We start from the raw sequence: 16,857 nt of genomic DNA on the forward strand, positions 1-16,857 counted from the left end.
ACTACAACTGCAGAAGTGTGGATGTCTCATGTTCCCTCATTGCGAATTAAAGCGGGACATCAATAGTGTGTCATTTCCTCGCACACTCTTCGCGTATTAGTATCACACGGTTGATTTATTGGTGTATTTGTTCCCGATTTTTAACAAAAAAACTCTGATTTTTAATTGAATTTGAAAATTATGTAATATATTATTTTTTGATTCAGTGCATAAATGGATAACGGAGGAATACCTAAAATCTGAACCCAGAATATATTATATTTATAGAGTTATTAAAGTTATTAGAAGCAATGTGTAGTAAATACACATCACAGATAAGGAAAGGTTAAATGATTTTAACCGCAAATATGATTTAAGATTTTCACGGCCAAAAGTATTTTTGTTATTTGTTTTTGGGGTGTTATGCCGTGTTGCGCTAACTCCTTAGCCAACGTTTCGGATAGCATTGCAGTGTCCATCATCAGGGCAGATGTGTTATTTGAGGTTGTGGTGAAATGTGAGCTTACGTATGAGGTTGTGATACCGTGTTGGCTGCTCCAACCCTCTGAGCTAACATTAACATATCATTTTTTTATTTAAAGTGGTTTTCTTCGTTTAGCTCTGGTGTAGCCGTCAATTACCGGATACCCAGAACTATTGAGCTTAGCTCCATCGTCTCTATTAATGTTTACGGGATTTTTATGAATTTTAATGGCTTCCGTAATCAGCCGTGCTCTGTAAGTTTTGGGTCTCCCCAGGACTTCAGGAACAAATCCAAAGTAATGCCCGGTGTCAATCAAATGCTCGGCAATTGCCGATTTGTCAGGGTGGCCGAGTTTACAACCTCTGAAGTGTTCTGAAATCCTTTTGGAAATAGTCCGCTCTGTCTGGCCTACATAGACCTTGTCACATCCGGAACAGCTGAGTTTATACACTCCATCTGTTTCCAGAGGAAACTTAGTCTTTGCAGACCTCAGTAAGTCCTGTATCTTTGTCATTGTTCCGAAGACAGTCTTGATACTTTCCTTTCTCAATAGGCTGGCAATTCTGTCTGTCACATTGTGCACATAAGGCAGGAAGGCACAGCCTTTCGACTCTTGTTCAATTCTGTCTTCGTTTGGTGCAGATTTGGCTCTTATGATTTGCCTTGTCTGACTTGCTGGGTAACCGTTACGCCCCAGTGCATCGGTCAGCTTCGTAAGTTCCGCTCCGATTTTATGTTCTTCACATATTCTGGTCGCTCGGGTCACCAATGTATGGATAAGTCCTCTCTTCTGCGCTGGGTGGTGGTGCAAATCAGCGTGTAAGTACCGATTCGTATGGGTTGGTTTCCTATATACGGTATGCCCTAGGCTACCATCGTGTTTTCGCATCACCTCCACATCTAGAAAAGGCAGGATTTTATCTTCGTTTTCCAGTTCCATTGTGAATTTAATTTTGCTGTTGAGAGAATTAAGATGGTCCAGGAATTCGTTTAGTTTCTCCGTTCCATGAGTCCAAATGGCGAAGACATCGTCGACGTAGCTTACTTATACTTTAGGGACAGCCGAAGCCGTGTCGAGTGCCACTTCTTCAAACTTCTCCATAAAAAGTTAAGACTGAGGAAGGAGATATTCTTATGAAAAATAAAACCCCTTATATATTATCTAAGGGGTTTTATTTTTAAATCTTCTTGCGAGATTTTAATTTAATTAAGCAACTTCCAAACTCGTCCTGTTAAAATGTGATTTACCTCGTTAATCATGATTATAATTCGTCCAAATCCTTAACAAAATTACGTTACTATATTTCGCGGCACATTCCCTATGTAATAAGTCACTTAGTAACATTGCTTAGCGGAGTTTAGTTTTTTTATTGTCTTTGTTAGGGGTTTTTTTTCCTGTCTGCCCCAACCTGCCAAACTCATTGCGACTGCACTGAACTAAATCTAAGAATTCAAAATACCATCACGGAGGTCTCTGATAAACGCAGTGCATGTTTCTAGTTTTTTGTTAGCATCATAAATTCAACCACTTGTTTTAAAATAGCTTTAACTTCAACATCTGGTACCGTCACTATTTCGTGAAATCAACTCAAAAATTCTTTCTCATGATAATAAATCAATAAGGTAGGTGTTGCCTGCCTACTTCGAACTTTCATCAACCCCTCTGATTAGTTGCCTTTACCCTTTGGCGTTGATCAAAAAAAAAACGACACGCCCGGGTCCCCTCCATTTACCTAGTACCTCCAATAGACCTCTAACCACGTTTTGATTGGAGAAACCAGAATTCATTAATTCCTACAATAAACGAAAAAAAATTCATCCCAGGGCAAGTTCATCATGGTATTTAATAGATTTATACATTACAATACATTTTAAGTCTATCATATATTAGTTCCACACACAGACATAAGAATATATAGACTAGAAATTAAAGGTGAGGGGTAAAATCAACTGTTGAAGAACGAAGGGGGTAAAGCTGACTGTGATTCGTCAATAAATCAATCTGACAGTATATAGGCATCTCGCATTTTAATATCACCATTTAGTTCTTTAAAGTAAAATCTGCTTTTGAATGAATAGACATTTTTACATGGGAGCGCAAATTACTCGCCACGTTATGAACAAATTTGCGAAGTCTAAATTCGGCAAAAAAAATTTCTTCTATTTTCAGAGTCGAATATTTTGTTTACTTATTTAGTTAAGACACTTTTATAAGTGTTCATAATTTACTTCCCAGTAACAACGATGCGCACACTTGAGAATCGCTACATTCGACCAGATGTATCTCGATGTAATAGTATATGTTTCTACAACTGATTCATATTATACGATGTGAATAAGCTTAAAATGATGCTTTCATATGGAATGTAATACGACAATTGGGTTTATTCTCTTTTTCACATCTATTTTTACAAGTTTTCATATCACAAGCCACTATTTTGCCGTGTTATTTCATAAAATGCCTCGACCATAGCTCGACGCTAGTTCGAACAAGAATGATGACGTCACATTCTCAAGATTCACTGGAAGCCATACGCGAGCCCAGCCGGCTCCAATGGAACCGGTATGGGGAGTGGGGAATAATACGCTTTTAATCACTTAGGGCAGGTCTACTAATATTCATATGTCTATGGTTCCACACTATAAAGGTAGATGGTCCTTTTTTAAAAAAATTTTTACAAGACAGTTCTCAAAATTGGTATGTATGTACCTCTAAATTAATTGTGACAGGAGTCATTTTTTGCAAAGCGATTGCCAAAACTCATTTTTGATATTTTTTGGACATAGGACTATTGACCTCTCGGGTACAGAGTTTCATTCAGATGTGATAGGTTAACTTTATTATTTAACTAGCTGGCGTGTACCGGCGTTGCTCGACTTTTTCCATATACAGTAGAACCTTGTTAATTTGAAATCCAGAGGACATCAAAAATCTAATTTTGAATTTACGAATTCCCACGTAATTCGAAATTTTATGAACAAAAAAAAAAAAACGGCGAAAATCGAGTTCCTCCGACACCCCTTCTAATTCGAGTGGTATCTTTGGAGTAAACTCTTATTAACCGTTTGAGTGCCAAAAAATTCATACATTTGCTTGTAAAATGCCACCAAAAAAACATTATTTTTTATGAAACTATATATTTTTTTAAAACCCCATAAATTCTTTGAATTTTCAAGGATTTCGATAAATCAAAATATGATATTGGTTTAGAATCACGCGTAGGAGGATCCCGAAGTCCAGGCGTTTCGAAAAAATGAGAATTTTCGGTAGAAAAATTGGTTCCGGGAGGTACATTTGAAAATGAGTAATTTCCGGTGTTACTCTCCATTTCTTAGTCACGATCCGAAGAATTACTGGAAATTCGCATCCTGCGGTTGGGAAACACAGGTATGACATCACTCTCATCGGAGCTACTCTTACTTGAACTTGAATTAGAGGAGTGGAAATCGTCGCTCCCGCTGTCAGACATTTCAGAGGACGCCCTCGACGTTATATTTTTTCAATTAACTAAAATAAAAAAAATAATAAATGAATCTGAAATTTAAACGGTTTACTACGATCTTACAACTATTAAGATAATATTAGAATAATATTTACCAACGCCGCAGCACCACACCCGACGTACGCGCGAATCAGAACACGACTGACGCAATCGACAGAAATCGACAATCGGCAATCTTTGTTAAAACACGAATCGACGGAAGTCGACGATTGGCAATCGAACGGTTAATACCAATTATTCCCGTTTAAATCGAATTTTTGCAGCCGATTTACGTCGCGATTGGCCCTTCAAGTTAAGTTATTCTAAGCAAATTCATAAAAATACCATACATTTCCGCGCAAATCAAATTTTCGCAGCCGATTAACGTCGCGGCCGGTCCTTTAAACTCGGATATTCGAAAACTACGATATATTTATGCGTAAACCGAAATTTCGCGGCCGATTCTTTAAATTCAGATATTCAAAATAAATTCGTAAAAATGCGGTATATTTCAAAAAAATAAATTTCGAATTACGAATTAATGAATTTCGAATTAAAAAATCATTTGTATGAAAAAAAATTTCTATGTATATTTTTTTGGCGAATATTTCGAATCATGCATTTTTTCGAATTATCGGGGTTCGAATTAACGGGGTTCTACTGTATATATATAATATGTATTATATAATAAACCTTCCGGAAGAAATTCTCTAAATGATAGTAAAATCCCTATCAAAATCCATAGCATAGTTTAGAAGAACTAAGTGCACAAACAGACAGATGCGGATAGCAACTTTATTTTATACTATTTAGAGAAGCAGTGTAACTTCCTTAACTATAAAAAAATATGCAGAACCTAGTCCCCGGATTGCACATGACCGCTCTACTTTTAGGAAGTGGAGCAACTAAGACAGGAGAAGTCGGAGATCGACCAGCAGCTGCGTGTCATGTCAAGTGGCGCTGCGGGTGGGGGCGCGGGCGGCAGCGGGGGGGCCGGCTCCTCGGGCATGGGCTACGGAGGCCCGCAGCAGCCGCGGCGCACCGGGGACGACAGGGCTCGCCGGGCCAGGCCACCGCCCTCTGCCCGGTATAACAACTCCGGTAAGAACACATTTCTTTTATTTTATATGTAAAACTATTATACTTTTCAAAAGACCAAAACCTTATAGAGTTATAGAGGGTTTTTCTTTGGTCAGCTTGTAATTTGCCAGAATCGCAAACATGTCTATAGATAAGGTCTAAACTTATGCCATGAACCTGATGGTGGAATAATAATGAATATATACACTAAATTAAAATTTTCCAGAGACTGGACAAAACAAAATGTTTATTGCCAGGAACCACAGCATAAAGAAGAACTTTTATTATCTATTTAGTGGTGGTGAATTGAGTCGTGTAATTTCTATACCCGCTATATCAACTTTCATTGATTTGGAGAAAACCGCAAAAAACTGTCACATCTCTAGCGTACATAAGTAAATGCATTAAAAAATTTTATATAATGAATTGGAGTAATAAAATTTCGAAAAGCATTTATTTTCTATATATGTCTAGCAATAATTAAGTAATTTCGATAAATAAAATGGATATAGCGGATTTTGATACTCACTTCGTGATTTTGAAAGTCAACTGAGGCGACATGGCGGGTTTAGAAACTCACGCGTAGATCATTTTGACACACGAGCGTGGCGTCAGAGCGGCGGCCATATTGTATTTTGGCAAAATAACTGCTTGTGATTCGTTGAATCCGATATAGCGGGTTTTGATAGTGACTTTCTGTATGATATAGCGGATTTGGTTTCTCACTCGCAGTTTTAACATGGTTTTTGGTCATGATAAGGAGGGTTTTGAAACTCAATTTTAGGCTCCTCTTGTTGCTCGCAAAAATGTGAACAAGATGTCATACTCAGATCATTTTGTCAAAAAATCGGATATAGCGGGTATAGAAATTATAGGATTCAATTGGGATTACTGTACTCTGAACTAGTGAAGGGAGATAAAACCAGAGTTACTTATTTCCGACTTGCTTGTTCACATTTTTTGTAGTAACAGACACAGGAAGTTTGTTGGAAATGACTATTTTTTTTTAAGCTTGATAACAGATCACGATTTTATCAAAAGTTAAAACGGGCCGAGTACCAGTGTTTTGTTTGCATCATGTTATAAATTCAAATTGGTGCTGATCGTCGATTTGATAATCATCAAATAATACTAATTTGGATGGTAGAGTTTTTATGAAAAATCACCTAAATAAAATAAATAATAAAACAGTTGTCAAGGGCGAAATGTTACAGAGTGTGAATCACCTCAATCAGAAAATTCTAATTTCCCCTCATTTAGTGACTTTATATTATAATAATAATTGGCAGACTGTTTAGTGATGTATGTGTTATGTTCCTTAGGCTCCCGGCGCGTGACCCCCGAGGTGTCAGAGGAACGCTCCCGCGGAGGGGGCCCCCCGCACCACCACCCGCAGCAGTACACCTCCTCTGGCAGCGGCTATCGGGGCGGCAGGGGGGGTGGCAGGCCCAACACGCGGCCTCCACAGGACAGGTCAGTTATACTCAACCAACCATTCTCCATCCTTCGGTACCTACTCTAACTGTCATACCGCATATCTAAATATCCAACAGAAAATTAGGTTAACAACGGAACACTCGCTGGCAGGGCCATATAACCAGTAGTCCTGCTGCTGAGAACTCTCTTTTAACCTCTGTTCTACACACGGTACTCTACAGCTATACCGCTGATGGCTGCTTTGTCACTTCTCCATCTTATAAACCAAGTGAACAAACTTATGTAACAGAAAGATCGGTTAATATGCGACTCTCAGTGGCAGGACTATATTACTTAATCTCGTGGTGCAAATCTATTAGTGTTTATCAGTTATGTTATTTCTTTATTACTGTTCTAGTATAATTTTTTTCTGTTATTTAAAACTAAACACAAAATTGTATTAGTAATAAATAAAAGATAAATGGATCATGCATTGTAATGATATCTATTGTGTAACTACTTAACTACTGTTTCATGGCAATATTTAGATGCTTTTACTAAAGGCAAAACAGTTGAAACCCCCTATCATTGAATGCTTATTTATTTTTTATTTTCATAATACCTTCTGGCATTTCAGTAAGCTTCAAAACGTGGCTCGACCTTTAGATTACTTCCAGCATTACTAGGTCAGGTTGTTGAACCTGCTTTTTAGTTCAAACCTCACAGTTTTATTTTTAACCTCTTGAGTCGATTAATCAATCTAAATTACTGTCACTCTGTACCTGTTTGAAGCTACGGTAATATTGATTAGTGTAAATATTTACACCTGTTCGAAGGTATTGATATTTTGATTGTTATTATATATTGTGATATTTTGTCTATTGACATTTCCGTCAAGGTAGTTCAGTCCGTAGAGGCTGTAAAACTGTTGATGGCTCATGAAAATAAGAATGATAGTAAATTACAATAGATTTATGAAAAAAATTGATTTATAAGTTGAGTACTGTAGAACCTCGTTAATTTGAAATCTACGGGACATCAAAAATCAAATTTCGAATTAATGAATTCCCACCTAATTCGAAATTTTATGAATAAAAAAAGGCGCCGAAAATCGAGTTTCTCGGCCGCCCCTTCAAATCCGGGTAGTATCGTAGGAGTAAATTCGTATTAATATGAATTATTCCTTTATTTTCGCGGCCGATTACCGTCGCGGCTGGCCCTTTAAATTCAGATATTCAAAATAGATTTGTGAAAATGCGATATATTTACGCGTAAATCGAGATTTCGCGGCCGATTTCCGTCGCAGCCGGCCCTTTATTTAGAATATCTGAATGTATATTTGTAAAAATACGATATATTTCCGCGTAAATCGAGATTTCGCGGCCGACCCTTTAAATTCAGATATTTGATGTAAATTCGTAAATATATGTCATATTTCCGCGTGAATCGAATCTTTTCGGCCGATTTCCGGCGAGCCGGAGCTTTTACCTCAGCAGATATTCTAAGTAAATATTGTAAAAATACGATATGTTTCCGCATCTATCGAGAATTCACGGCTGATATCAGTCGCGGCCTACTCTTTATATTCAGATATTCAAAATAAATTCATAAAACTACGACATATTTCCGCATAAAACGTTTTTCATTTTCTCGGCCCTTCAAACTCGCATATTCCGAATAAATTGAAAAAAGTATGACATTCCAGTGTAAATCGATTCAGATTTATAAAATAATAATACTAATTAGGACGATGTATAACCACGTAAAAATACATTTTTGACGTTTTACCGCCACGGATGTCTTAAAATCAGATTTTTGAAATTTCATGATTTATTTTCGCAAAAATCGAATTTTTTCGAATTACACAAACAAATTTTCGTGTGCGGACAAAAATATACATCGAATTACGAATTAACCAATTTCGAATTAAATTAAATTTTTTTTGGCAATAATTTCTAATTACGCGTTTTTTAGAATTATCGGGATTCGAATTAACGGGGGTTCTACTGTATTTATAAAAATGTATTTTTGCTCTTTTTTGGGACATGAAGAGTTTTACAGCCTCTATGTATTGCATTGCCCCCCCAACCCCCGATTTCCACTTAACTAAGTTGTACAGAGCTTGATTGGTGTAAGCACTTCCCTATTTGAATCACGATCTTGCTTAGTTTAAATGCACATTTCCACTTTCGATGTTGTGGAGATCTTGATTGGTGTAAACATTTCCCGCAGAAGTCGTGACGGTGGCATGATGCACAGAAACCGTGAAGAGGGCGGGGGTGGAAGACCCGGGGGCGGCCGCGGAGAGGGAGGCAACCGGGGGGAGGCAGGCCCCAACGGCACACAGCCCGCTACTGAAAACGGGGGCCCCCGTATGCAGAGAGTAAGTACTTTCCAATATTATGTATAGAACCATAAATACTTTTTTCCAATATGATTTTGTGATTTCATTTGAATGATTTGATTATATCTATATACACTTAATTCTGTTTTTATGCAGGGGGATACGTTCCACACAACACCGTGTGAAAAAAATACAGTATATTAACACATAGTTGGCGGGAGACGCTTAAACGTGTCTTTTACAAACTGTTAGTAGAGAGCGGGAGATGCTTAAAAACGTTTTTTTTGTATTTGTACACTATTGGTAAAGCGCGGGAGACGTCAAAACGCATTGTATATTTAGAGTAACAATATATTACGAGAAACATATGATTGGTTACTCTGTGAAGTAAAAATTAGGCATCAGCTCTCGTGACATGTGTACTAGGTACCCGGCAATTCGTGGAATTAGGGTCGGGTATTGTGTTGCACTTGAAATATTATAGCTGTAAGATAAACATTTCGTTTTTTTAATCTTCACATTTCTTCAGCGTTATAGCGATATTGTTTTGTTCAAGACGTTCTCTATTTTCATTTCTGCCTACATTCCACTTTAAAAATTTCTATCATTGTATGATGTATTTGTAATGTATATTGAAAAGTTATTTGTTACATATTGTTTTCATAATAATGGGATATTTTTTCATAAAAAAAAAATGTCACAAAGTACGTAGCGAAACCCGGTATATGTGTAAATTCTGTGATGTACCTTTACATAAAGGAAATTATTTCCAACGATTGCATACTTTCAAACAATATTAGTGTTTATTGTTTTGTATTTTACAAAATATAATATGTATTATGTTGAACTTAACATAAAATGACTAAATCGACAATACGACAAAAGTTCAGTATTTTCAAAAATTTTAAATTTAAACTAAAATATCATAATTGTTTATCCAAAAATATAAAAATTTGTGACCAGATCATAATAAAATATTTCGAATAAGGTAAAATACTGAAAATTTTATTTAAATTTGATCAATAGTTCAGAAGTTCTAGCCATTTTACGTGAAACTTAATTTCGCGCTTGAACCTGATATAAATTTCCCTCTTTACGGTGTAGATGGATTAAAAAACCCCCCGCAAACTTTGTGTTTACAGCCTTACTAATAAATAGGTAAGTTTTATATTTACCTTCGTAATAAACTAAAATTGACTAAACTGATATTTAACAGAAATAAAAAGTATTACACATTGTTTATACAGCAGAAGAGCGTAGTTTATTTGTAATATTTCCAAGGTAATTTAAATGTGCCATGTATTTCTTCTTTTTGAAGTCGCCGTAAAAACACCATTTTAGAAACAAGATAAAATTATCTTTTAAGTTGGTGATACTGATAGACACAGAGCAAGTTTGCGTTTTAAGGCAAGGGTTGATATTTTTATAAATTGAATAATAATATTATTGAAGAAAGAAAAGAAAAAATAAAGAAAAAATTCTAAAATAAAAATTGAATTATACTAATATAATGGTGAATTGGCCATTAGAATAGAACTTATGAACAAAAACGCAATATGGATAGTGAATCACGCATCAAAACTGTCATTGTGAATTTTGACAGGGCGTACTGACACATAAGCATGTGTCAGTCCGCCAAACGTGATGTTAACAGTTCTTTCACAGCGCAGTTCACATTTTTTATTAGTGGGAATTCAAAACAAAGCCCTTGTATAGTCTCAATTCAATGTGTAAACAAATCACCGTTAAATGGTTGATGTGTTTTTAATTTTTTTTTTTATTAGTAATTCTGTGAAAGTATAGGAAAAGGGGAGATAGGTTCCATTCGACCGATTAGTAGTCGAGTGGATGAATGCGTTCAGTTCCCACCCATGTGCTGTGGGTTTATTTCCTCTGCAAGCTAAAGCCTCTATCATTGCCCAAGCAACATTTTCCGTTTATAATAGCGGTAGTAAGAGTTTGTCAAATATTGTCAGGTTATTCGTAAACCTAGAAATGTTCTTTAAAAATGCATGTTGTTTATTCTTACCCTATTGCTCCCTCACACCCCCTCTGCACTGAGTATTGTATGCACGAGGGTGGGAGAATTCTAAGAACACACTTCTTAGGACGGGTTGTTTCGGAGAATTTGAACAATTCATCAAATTTCAACGTTCATTTTCGGGTTCTGTGAAAGACTTATTCAAGTTCTGTTTTTATATCATTGTAGGCTAGTTGCTTGACAAAACTGAAATGAAAACAGAATTTGAAAAAATCTTTCATAGAACTTGAAAATGAACGTTGAAATTTGATGAATTGTTCAGATTCTCCGAAACAACCCGTCCTTACACTTTTTTGACCTGTTACATCAACCTCGTGTAAAAACTGGATGGACTACATGGTTCTCTACTGACATAAGCATCTCTCATGGAGCGTTGTCAAGTGGTTAGCTCGACTAACCTGCTAAATGATTGTTCCAGTATGGAGGGAGACCGAACCGTAGAGACGAAAGGCGCCGACAAACAGATGACGAGAGCTCCGTTCTTGACAGTCACGATGTGTCCAGTGCAGATCGAGGTAAGCCTTCCACAATCCATCCCACTTTTCTATTTATTACTTATTTAATCTGCAATTTTTTTACCCGTTTCTTTTTTATTTGCATGAAATTTCATAACTTTTTTTTTTATTAGAATTTTATAATATGGTTATCTTTTCTTTTTCAAGTTCAATAACTATTTAGCTTATTAATTAGCTCATTTAAAAAAAGCAATTCTCACTGCATTTATTATTCATTATGGTAGGTAGACTGATGTTGAATGGGATAAATTGTCAAATATCATGATTTGAACATACCTCATTAAAAATACATTTGATTTTAATTCCCCATTTTAAATCGATTCAGCCTAATGTACAAACATACATAGCGTCCTTAAGGTGATTTTCACAAAAATTGCGCTATATAAATTATCCAATTATTATAGTATCTAACTTCAGTGACATTGATCTCATTTGCATTGACTTTATTAATTATTATTATTAGTAAAATTATATTTATTATTTATTTATACTAGCAATGGATTTAGTCACGGTTGAAGGGTATTTTTTTGCCAATCTAATGAATTTAGTGTGTATTTTTGGTTTGATTTAAAGCTTTGACATTTGATAGAATATAGTATATAATATACTTAACTAGATCTTATGTAGATACTTAGTTACGCAAATAAGATAACAAATGTATGTAATTATTGACACTAAATATTTTTCATATTGGTAAGGCAGAGGGAATAATTCACATTTAGGAGACGAAAAATACTTAAACATTTTAATACCTTGTTGGAATATGTCTTGTGCACATTTATTATGCTACATATACATAGGGAACAGAGGCGCGAGCCGAACCATGAATGGGAAACTTTCCTATAATTCGTGGTTGGCCTCACCTTTCGGTTTGTAAATATATAAGCAGCATTATAAGGAGATCATACCATATCAATTCTGTTATATTCTGTTGGATAGTCACATTGTGTTTTAAAATTATCCAGTCCAAAATAGAGTGATATTCCTTTCTTCTCTCGATACTTTACAGTTGTCACTCCAGAAAATGTAATTTCTTTCCTGCCTTGCAATAAACTTATTTTACAGAGATAAAAAAAATTTATAATCAACGAAATTGATGGCAAATCAAATGTCAAAGCTTGTTTTTTTTATGTGTGGTTGAGATGATTTATACAACTCCCACTGATGCGTGTGGCCGGTTGGTTGCTTGATTGCCCAACGGTGAAACATGACGGTAACGAATACTTGGTGTTGTTTGCGTGCGGCGTTCTTGTTCACTTGGTCACTCCGCTCCCTGGCACGCGCAGAGTCAGTGTCGTCTGTGGATGCGGCGGCAGGTGGACGCGGGACGGGTGGAAGCAGCGCGCGCCGGCGACGTCGCCAGAGACAACAAGGTACAAACCAGAGACAACAGACTCTGTCTGGGAATGATGGCAATAATGGTGTCGATCCGGTTAGTTGCTATCATTTACATTGAAAATCATTATAACTAATCGTATTACCTAATCACCATATTATAAAGAAGAACACCAGAAATGCCATGTGGATGTGTTTTATGATCCCAAAGTCTGGCCAAATTTCAAATATACAACTGTGTTTCATCGTCTTCATTATGAAATTCATATTCAATGGCGATATACGATGTCAGGCAAATGTGAGAGAGACAGAGCGCATGATAAATGGGCTAGAACTATAATGTACAAGTCAGTTGCGACATTGGTTTCCATTCAAATCTACACGGAAGGCATTTCTAGTGTGTATAATCTATTCAGTGGTGTCACAGATTCAATTCTATTAATTCTACCTTTAAGAAATCACATTTTTTTGGAGGGGACATCAACTATTGTCCATTCCCACTTTACAATTACAATAAGAATATAATAAATAATTTAGTATCTGACTTACTACATTTTCCAAGCTCATTAAATCACACAACAGTTGCTTTCATTCCCAGACATTTGCCTTCTTGTGGATCATGTAAAATCAGCCGTTGCGCTATTATTATATTCTCTAACATGTGCTTGTACATCAGATTTAACAATATTGATTTATATAATGTTCAACTTCACCAAGTGTTTGAGATCCACCCTAAAGTTTTTTTAGGGAAATTAAAGGGTATTTTTTTTATTCTCATTTTCAAACCATTTTATTTTAATAAATGATATATATTTATACAATTCTGCTTTTGTTTTGTTCTACCATATCATAACATTGTGTACTAATATTATTTAGTAAATTTATCAAATACAAAAACATGTCAGTGGTGGTCTGTGACTTTTAAGTGATCTAGAGTAGTAAGATAGAAAAACACAACATTATTGATGTTGTTGCAGCAGTAGTAAGATAGAAAAATAATACATTATTGATGTTGCAGCAGTAGTAAGATAGAAAAACACAACATTATTGATGTTGTTGCAGCAGTAGTAAGATAGAAAAATAAAACATTATTGATGTTGCAGCAGTAGTAAGATAGAAAAACACAACATTATTGATGTTGTTGCAGCAGTAGTAAGATAGGAAAATAAAACATTATTGATGTTGCAGCAGTAGTAAGATAGAAAAACACAACATTATTGATGTTGTTGCAGCAGTAGTAAGATAGAAAAACACAACATTATTGATGTTGTTGCAGCAGTAGTAAGATAGAAAAATAAAACATTATTGATGTTGCAGCAGTAGTAAGATAGAAAAACACAACATTATTGATGTTGTTGCAGCAGTAGTAAGATGGAAAAACACAACATTATTGATGTTGTTGCAGCAGTAGTAAGATAGAAAAACACAACATTATTGATGTTGTTGCAGCAGTAGTAAGATAGAAAAATAAAACATTATTGATGTTGCAGCAGTAGTAAGATAGAAAAACACAACATTATTGATGTTGTTGCAGCAGTAGTAAGATGGAAAAACACAACATTATTGATGTTGTTGCAGCAGTAGTAAGATAGAAAAACACAACATTATTGATGTTGTTGCAGCAGTAGTAAGATAGAAAAACACAACATTAAACATTATTGATGTTGTTGCAGCAGTAGTAAGATAGAAAAACACAACATTATTGATGTTGTTGCAGCAGTAGTAAGATGGAAAAATACAACATTATTGATGTAGTTGCAGCTAAAAATGTTATTAGTTTTTTCATCATTTCAAATGTTTATATGAAGATTTTCAGGATTCGTTTAAATTTTTTTACATAAATATCTACATATAAAAAATAGAATATAAAAATAATAAAAAAATATATATATATCAGCTAGAACTAAATAATTAATGTTGTATTTTTTTTTTCAATCTTACCACTCTAGCTCACTGAAAAGTCACAGTCCGCCACTGATACATATTTTGTTCTGGCTTTTATTTACATATTATAATGTATTCAGACAATAAGCATGCTTATTATTTTATAAACCCATTTAGATTCTTGAATATTTTAAAAATATTTATATACAACTCAACAGAAGTTTACCTTGCCACTATTGGTTGTTATATGAAATTTATAAACAACTTGGTGTTCACTCTGAAATATAATTTATTAATGAATCATTATGTGTTGGTACCTTAAAGTCATTTTTTGTAAAGTGCATCAAACTTAAGAGTCAACGTTACTACACCCCCAGACTGGTAGTGCCCATAAAGGGAATGGAAAATCCTTAACTGTTATTTTAATTAGTAATGCTTCAGCGGCGGTAACTGACAAAGTTTCCATTTCTTCAAAATGTTGAGTTGATTGAACTGCCATTTAGTTAATTGACCAAGAGAGCTAACCAAAGTAATAGAACAGGAACATTGAAAAATCAAAAGTAGTGAAAACTAATTTTTGTGAATTATTTTAGTTAACATTAATGATTATACTCTGTAGATTGATTAATTATTTAATAAAGAAAAAAAAAATAGAAAAAACTTTTATTCGGTAATATCTTACATAAGATTTTCGTTTGATAGTGCATGCCATTACAAACATATTATAAATACAATACTAATTATTCTCTCACAATAATTCTAGTGAATATTCCTATTCTAGTCCAAACTTGGACAGCAATAAGTCTCAAAATGATGTCAAATCCATTTATGTATTTTCATAAATAACTTAAAACGAGAAACAACTCTAGTAATTTCAAGTATAATAATATTGTATGTAATTTTGCCTCAAAATTTCAAATGATCTTATTGTTTAATTGAGTGCATCATCGCCCTTTAATTTGTCCATCTTCCTTGTTCCAGGCGTAAAGAATGGGTCTGTGAGCGGCAGCGGAGGTCCCGGGGCCCTGGAGAGTTGGGCTGTGGCAGGAGGCGGGGCGGGGGCGGAGGCAGAGGCCGGTCCCGAGTGGGTGTCTGGCTCCTGGGGAGACGCACCCCCGGCCGCTGACGGAGCCGCCAATGCGCTGCCTGCTATCAATAATGCCAAGGGACCGCGTGAACACAAGCCTAAGGGTGAGCATTCATTCAATCCTATTTCATTGATCAATCCAAACTAACTAACCATCACGTCGTTTCCATGCAGGGGTAGGCAGAGAGGACGGACCGCCAAACAACTCGGTCTTGGTACACACTTCTTGCCTCATTCACATTCATACATTGTCTCATACATTCTCTTCTATTATTCTTAGTCTTTACATGGCCCGTCTGGAGTATCTGATTCACTTGATCGTGCCATGTCTTCCTCGGGTGTCCCCGACTTCTGCTACCATTCGCATTTGCATCATATATTTTCCTTACACTCCTTTCTTCGCTCATTCGCTCTACATGCCCAAACCATCTAAGTGTCTCTTTATTAATCTTACTCATTATGCTTACATCAGCCTTGCACTCTTTGCGGATCTCCACATTCTCACACTATCAGACATGGTTTTACCACACATTCCCCTCAGGGATCTGATTTTAACAGCATTCAGTCTACTTTCATCCTTTCTCTGCCAGTTATGCCACATTTCCAAACATCAGGGTAGGTACCAGCACTTCATTGTGGACTGTTCACTTCGCTTCTTTGGACAATTTTTTGTTAGCACCAACTGCATTCAGTCCTTCATTAATGGAGTTACCTGCATTTACCCTTCTTTCAATATCTGTCAGCCTTCCCAACATACTTCCTAAATACACAAACTCATCCACCTGCTCCAAGTATTCCTCATTCACAACTATATTGCACACTGTTTTCGTACTCTCTCTTTCAAACACCATTACTTTAGACTTACTTACATTCATCGTTACCTCATTCTTCATATATACTTCGTTCATCCTAGACACGAGAGACTGTAGATCTTCCATACTAGTAACAATCAGCACCGCATCATCAACAGGCAACATACTTTCAGATTACTCAAATTCGCGCCCAATCCTACCTCTTTCAATTCTTGCACACAATTATCCACGGTGACATTACGCAGCCTTGTTTAACACCTTTTGTGATATCAAACCACCCTGTAAAACCACCGTTCACCCTAACACATGCAATGCTTCCCTCATACAGAGACGCAATTACCTGAATGAGATTTGTATTCACTCCATACTTGGAAAACACCTTCCATAGCTTTTTCTGT

At 35.8% G+C, this 16,857-nt stretch overlaps 1 protein-coding gene across 7 annotated transcripts in view; it reads left to right on the forward strand.

Moving 5' to 3' along the window:
* Positions 1-16,857, forward strand: part of Fmr1 (synaptic functional regulator FMR1) — a 49,281-nt gene that overhangs the window by 29,490 nt on the left and 2,934 nt on the right. For 4 of the 7 annotated variants that reach the window (XM_089639471.1, XM_089639473.1, XM_089639474.1 and 1 more), the window contains exons 10-15: positions 4,839-5,046; positions 6,348-6,498; positions 8,674-8,824; positions 11,245-11,341; positions 12,628-12,714; positions 15,542-15,751. In XM_089639471.1, coding sequence (XP_089495597.1) covers positions 4,839-5,046; positions 6,348-6,498; positions 8,674-8,824; positions 11,245-11,341; positions 12,628-12,714; positions 15,542-15,751 — 904 coding nt within the window. Of the gene's footprint in view, positions 1-4,838; positions 5,047-6,347; positions 6,499-8,673; positions 8,825-11,244; positions 11,342-12,627; positions 12,774-15,541; positions 15,752-16,857 lie in introns of those variants that run through there. The other 3 variants (XM_089639472.1, XM_089639477.1, XM_089639476.1) reach the window with 3 other exon arrangements.

The sequence above is a fragment of the Hesperophylax consimilis genome, chromosome 14 (assembly GCF_061612785.1).
Source record: "Hesperophylax consimilis isolate HC1 chromosome 14, BYU_Hcon_1.0, whole genome shotgun sequence".
Classification (NCBI taxonomy): Eukaryota; Metazoa; Arthropoda; class Insecta; order Trichoptera; family Limnephilidae; genus Hesperophylax; species Hesperophylax consimilis.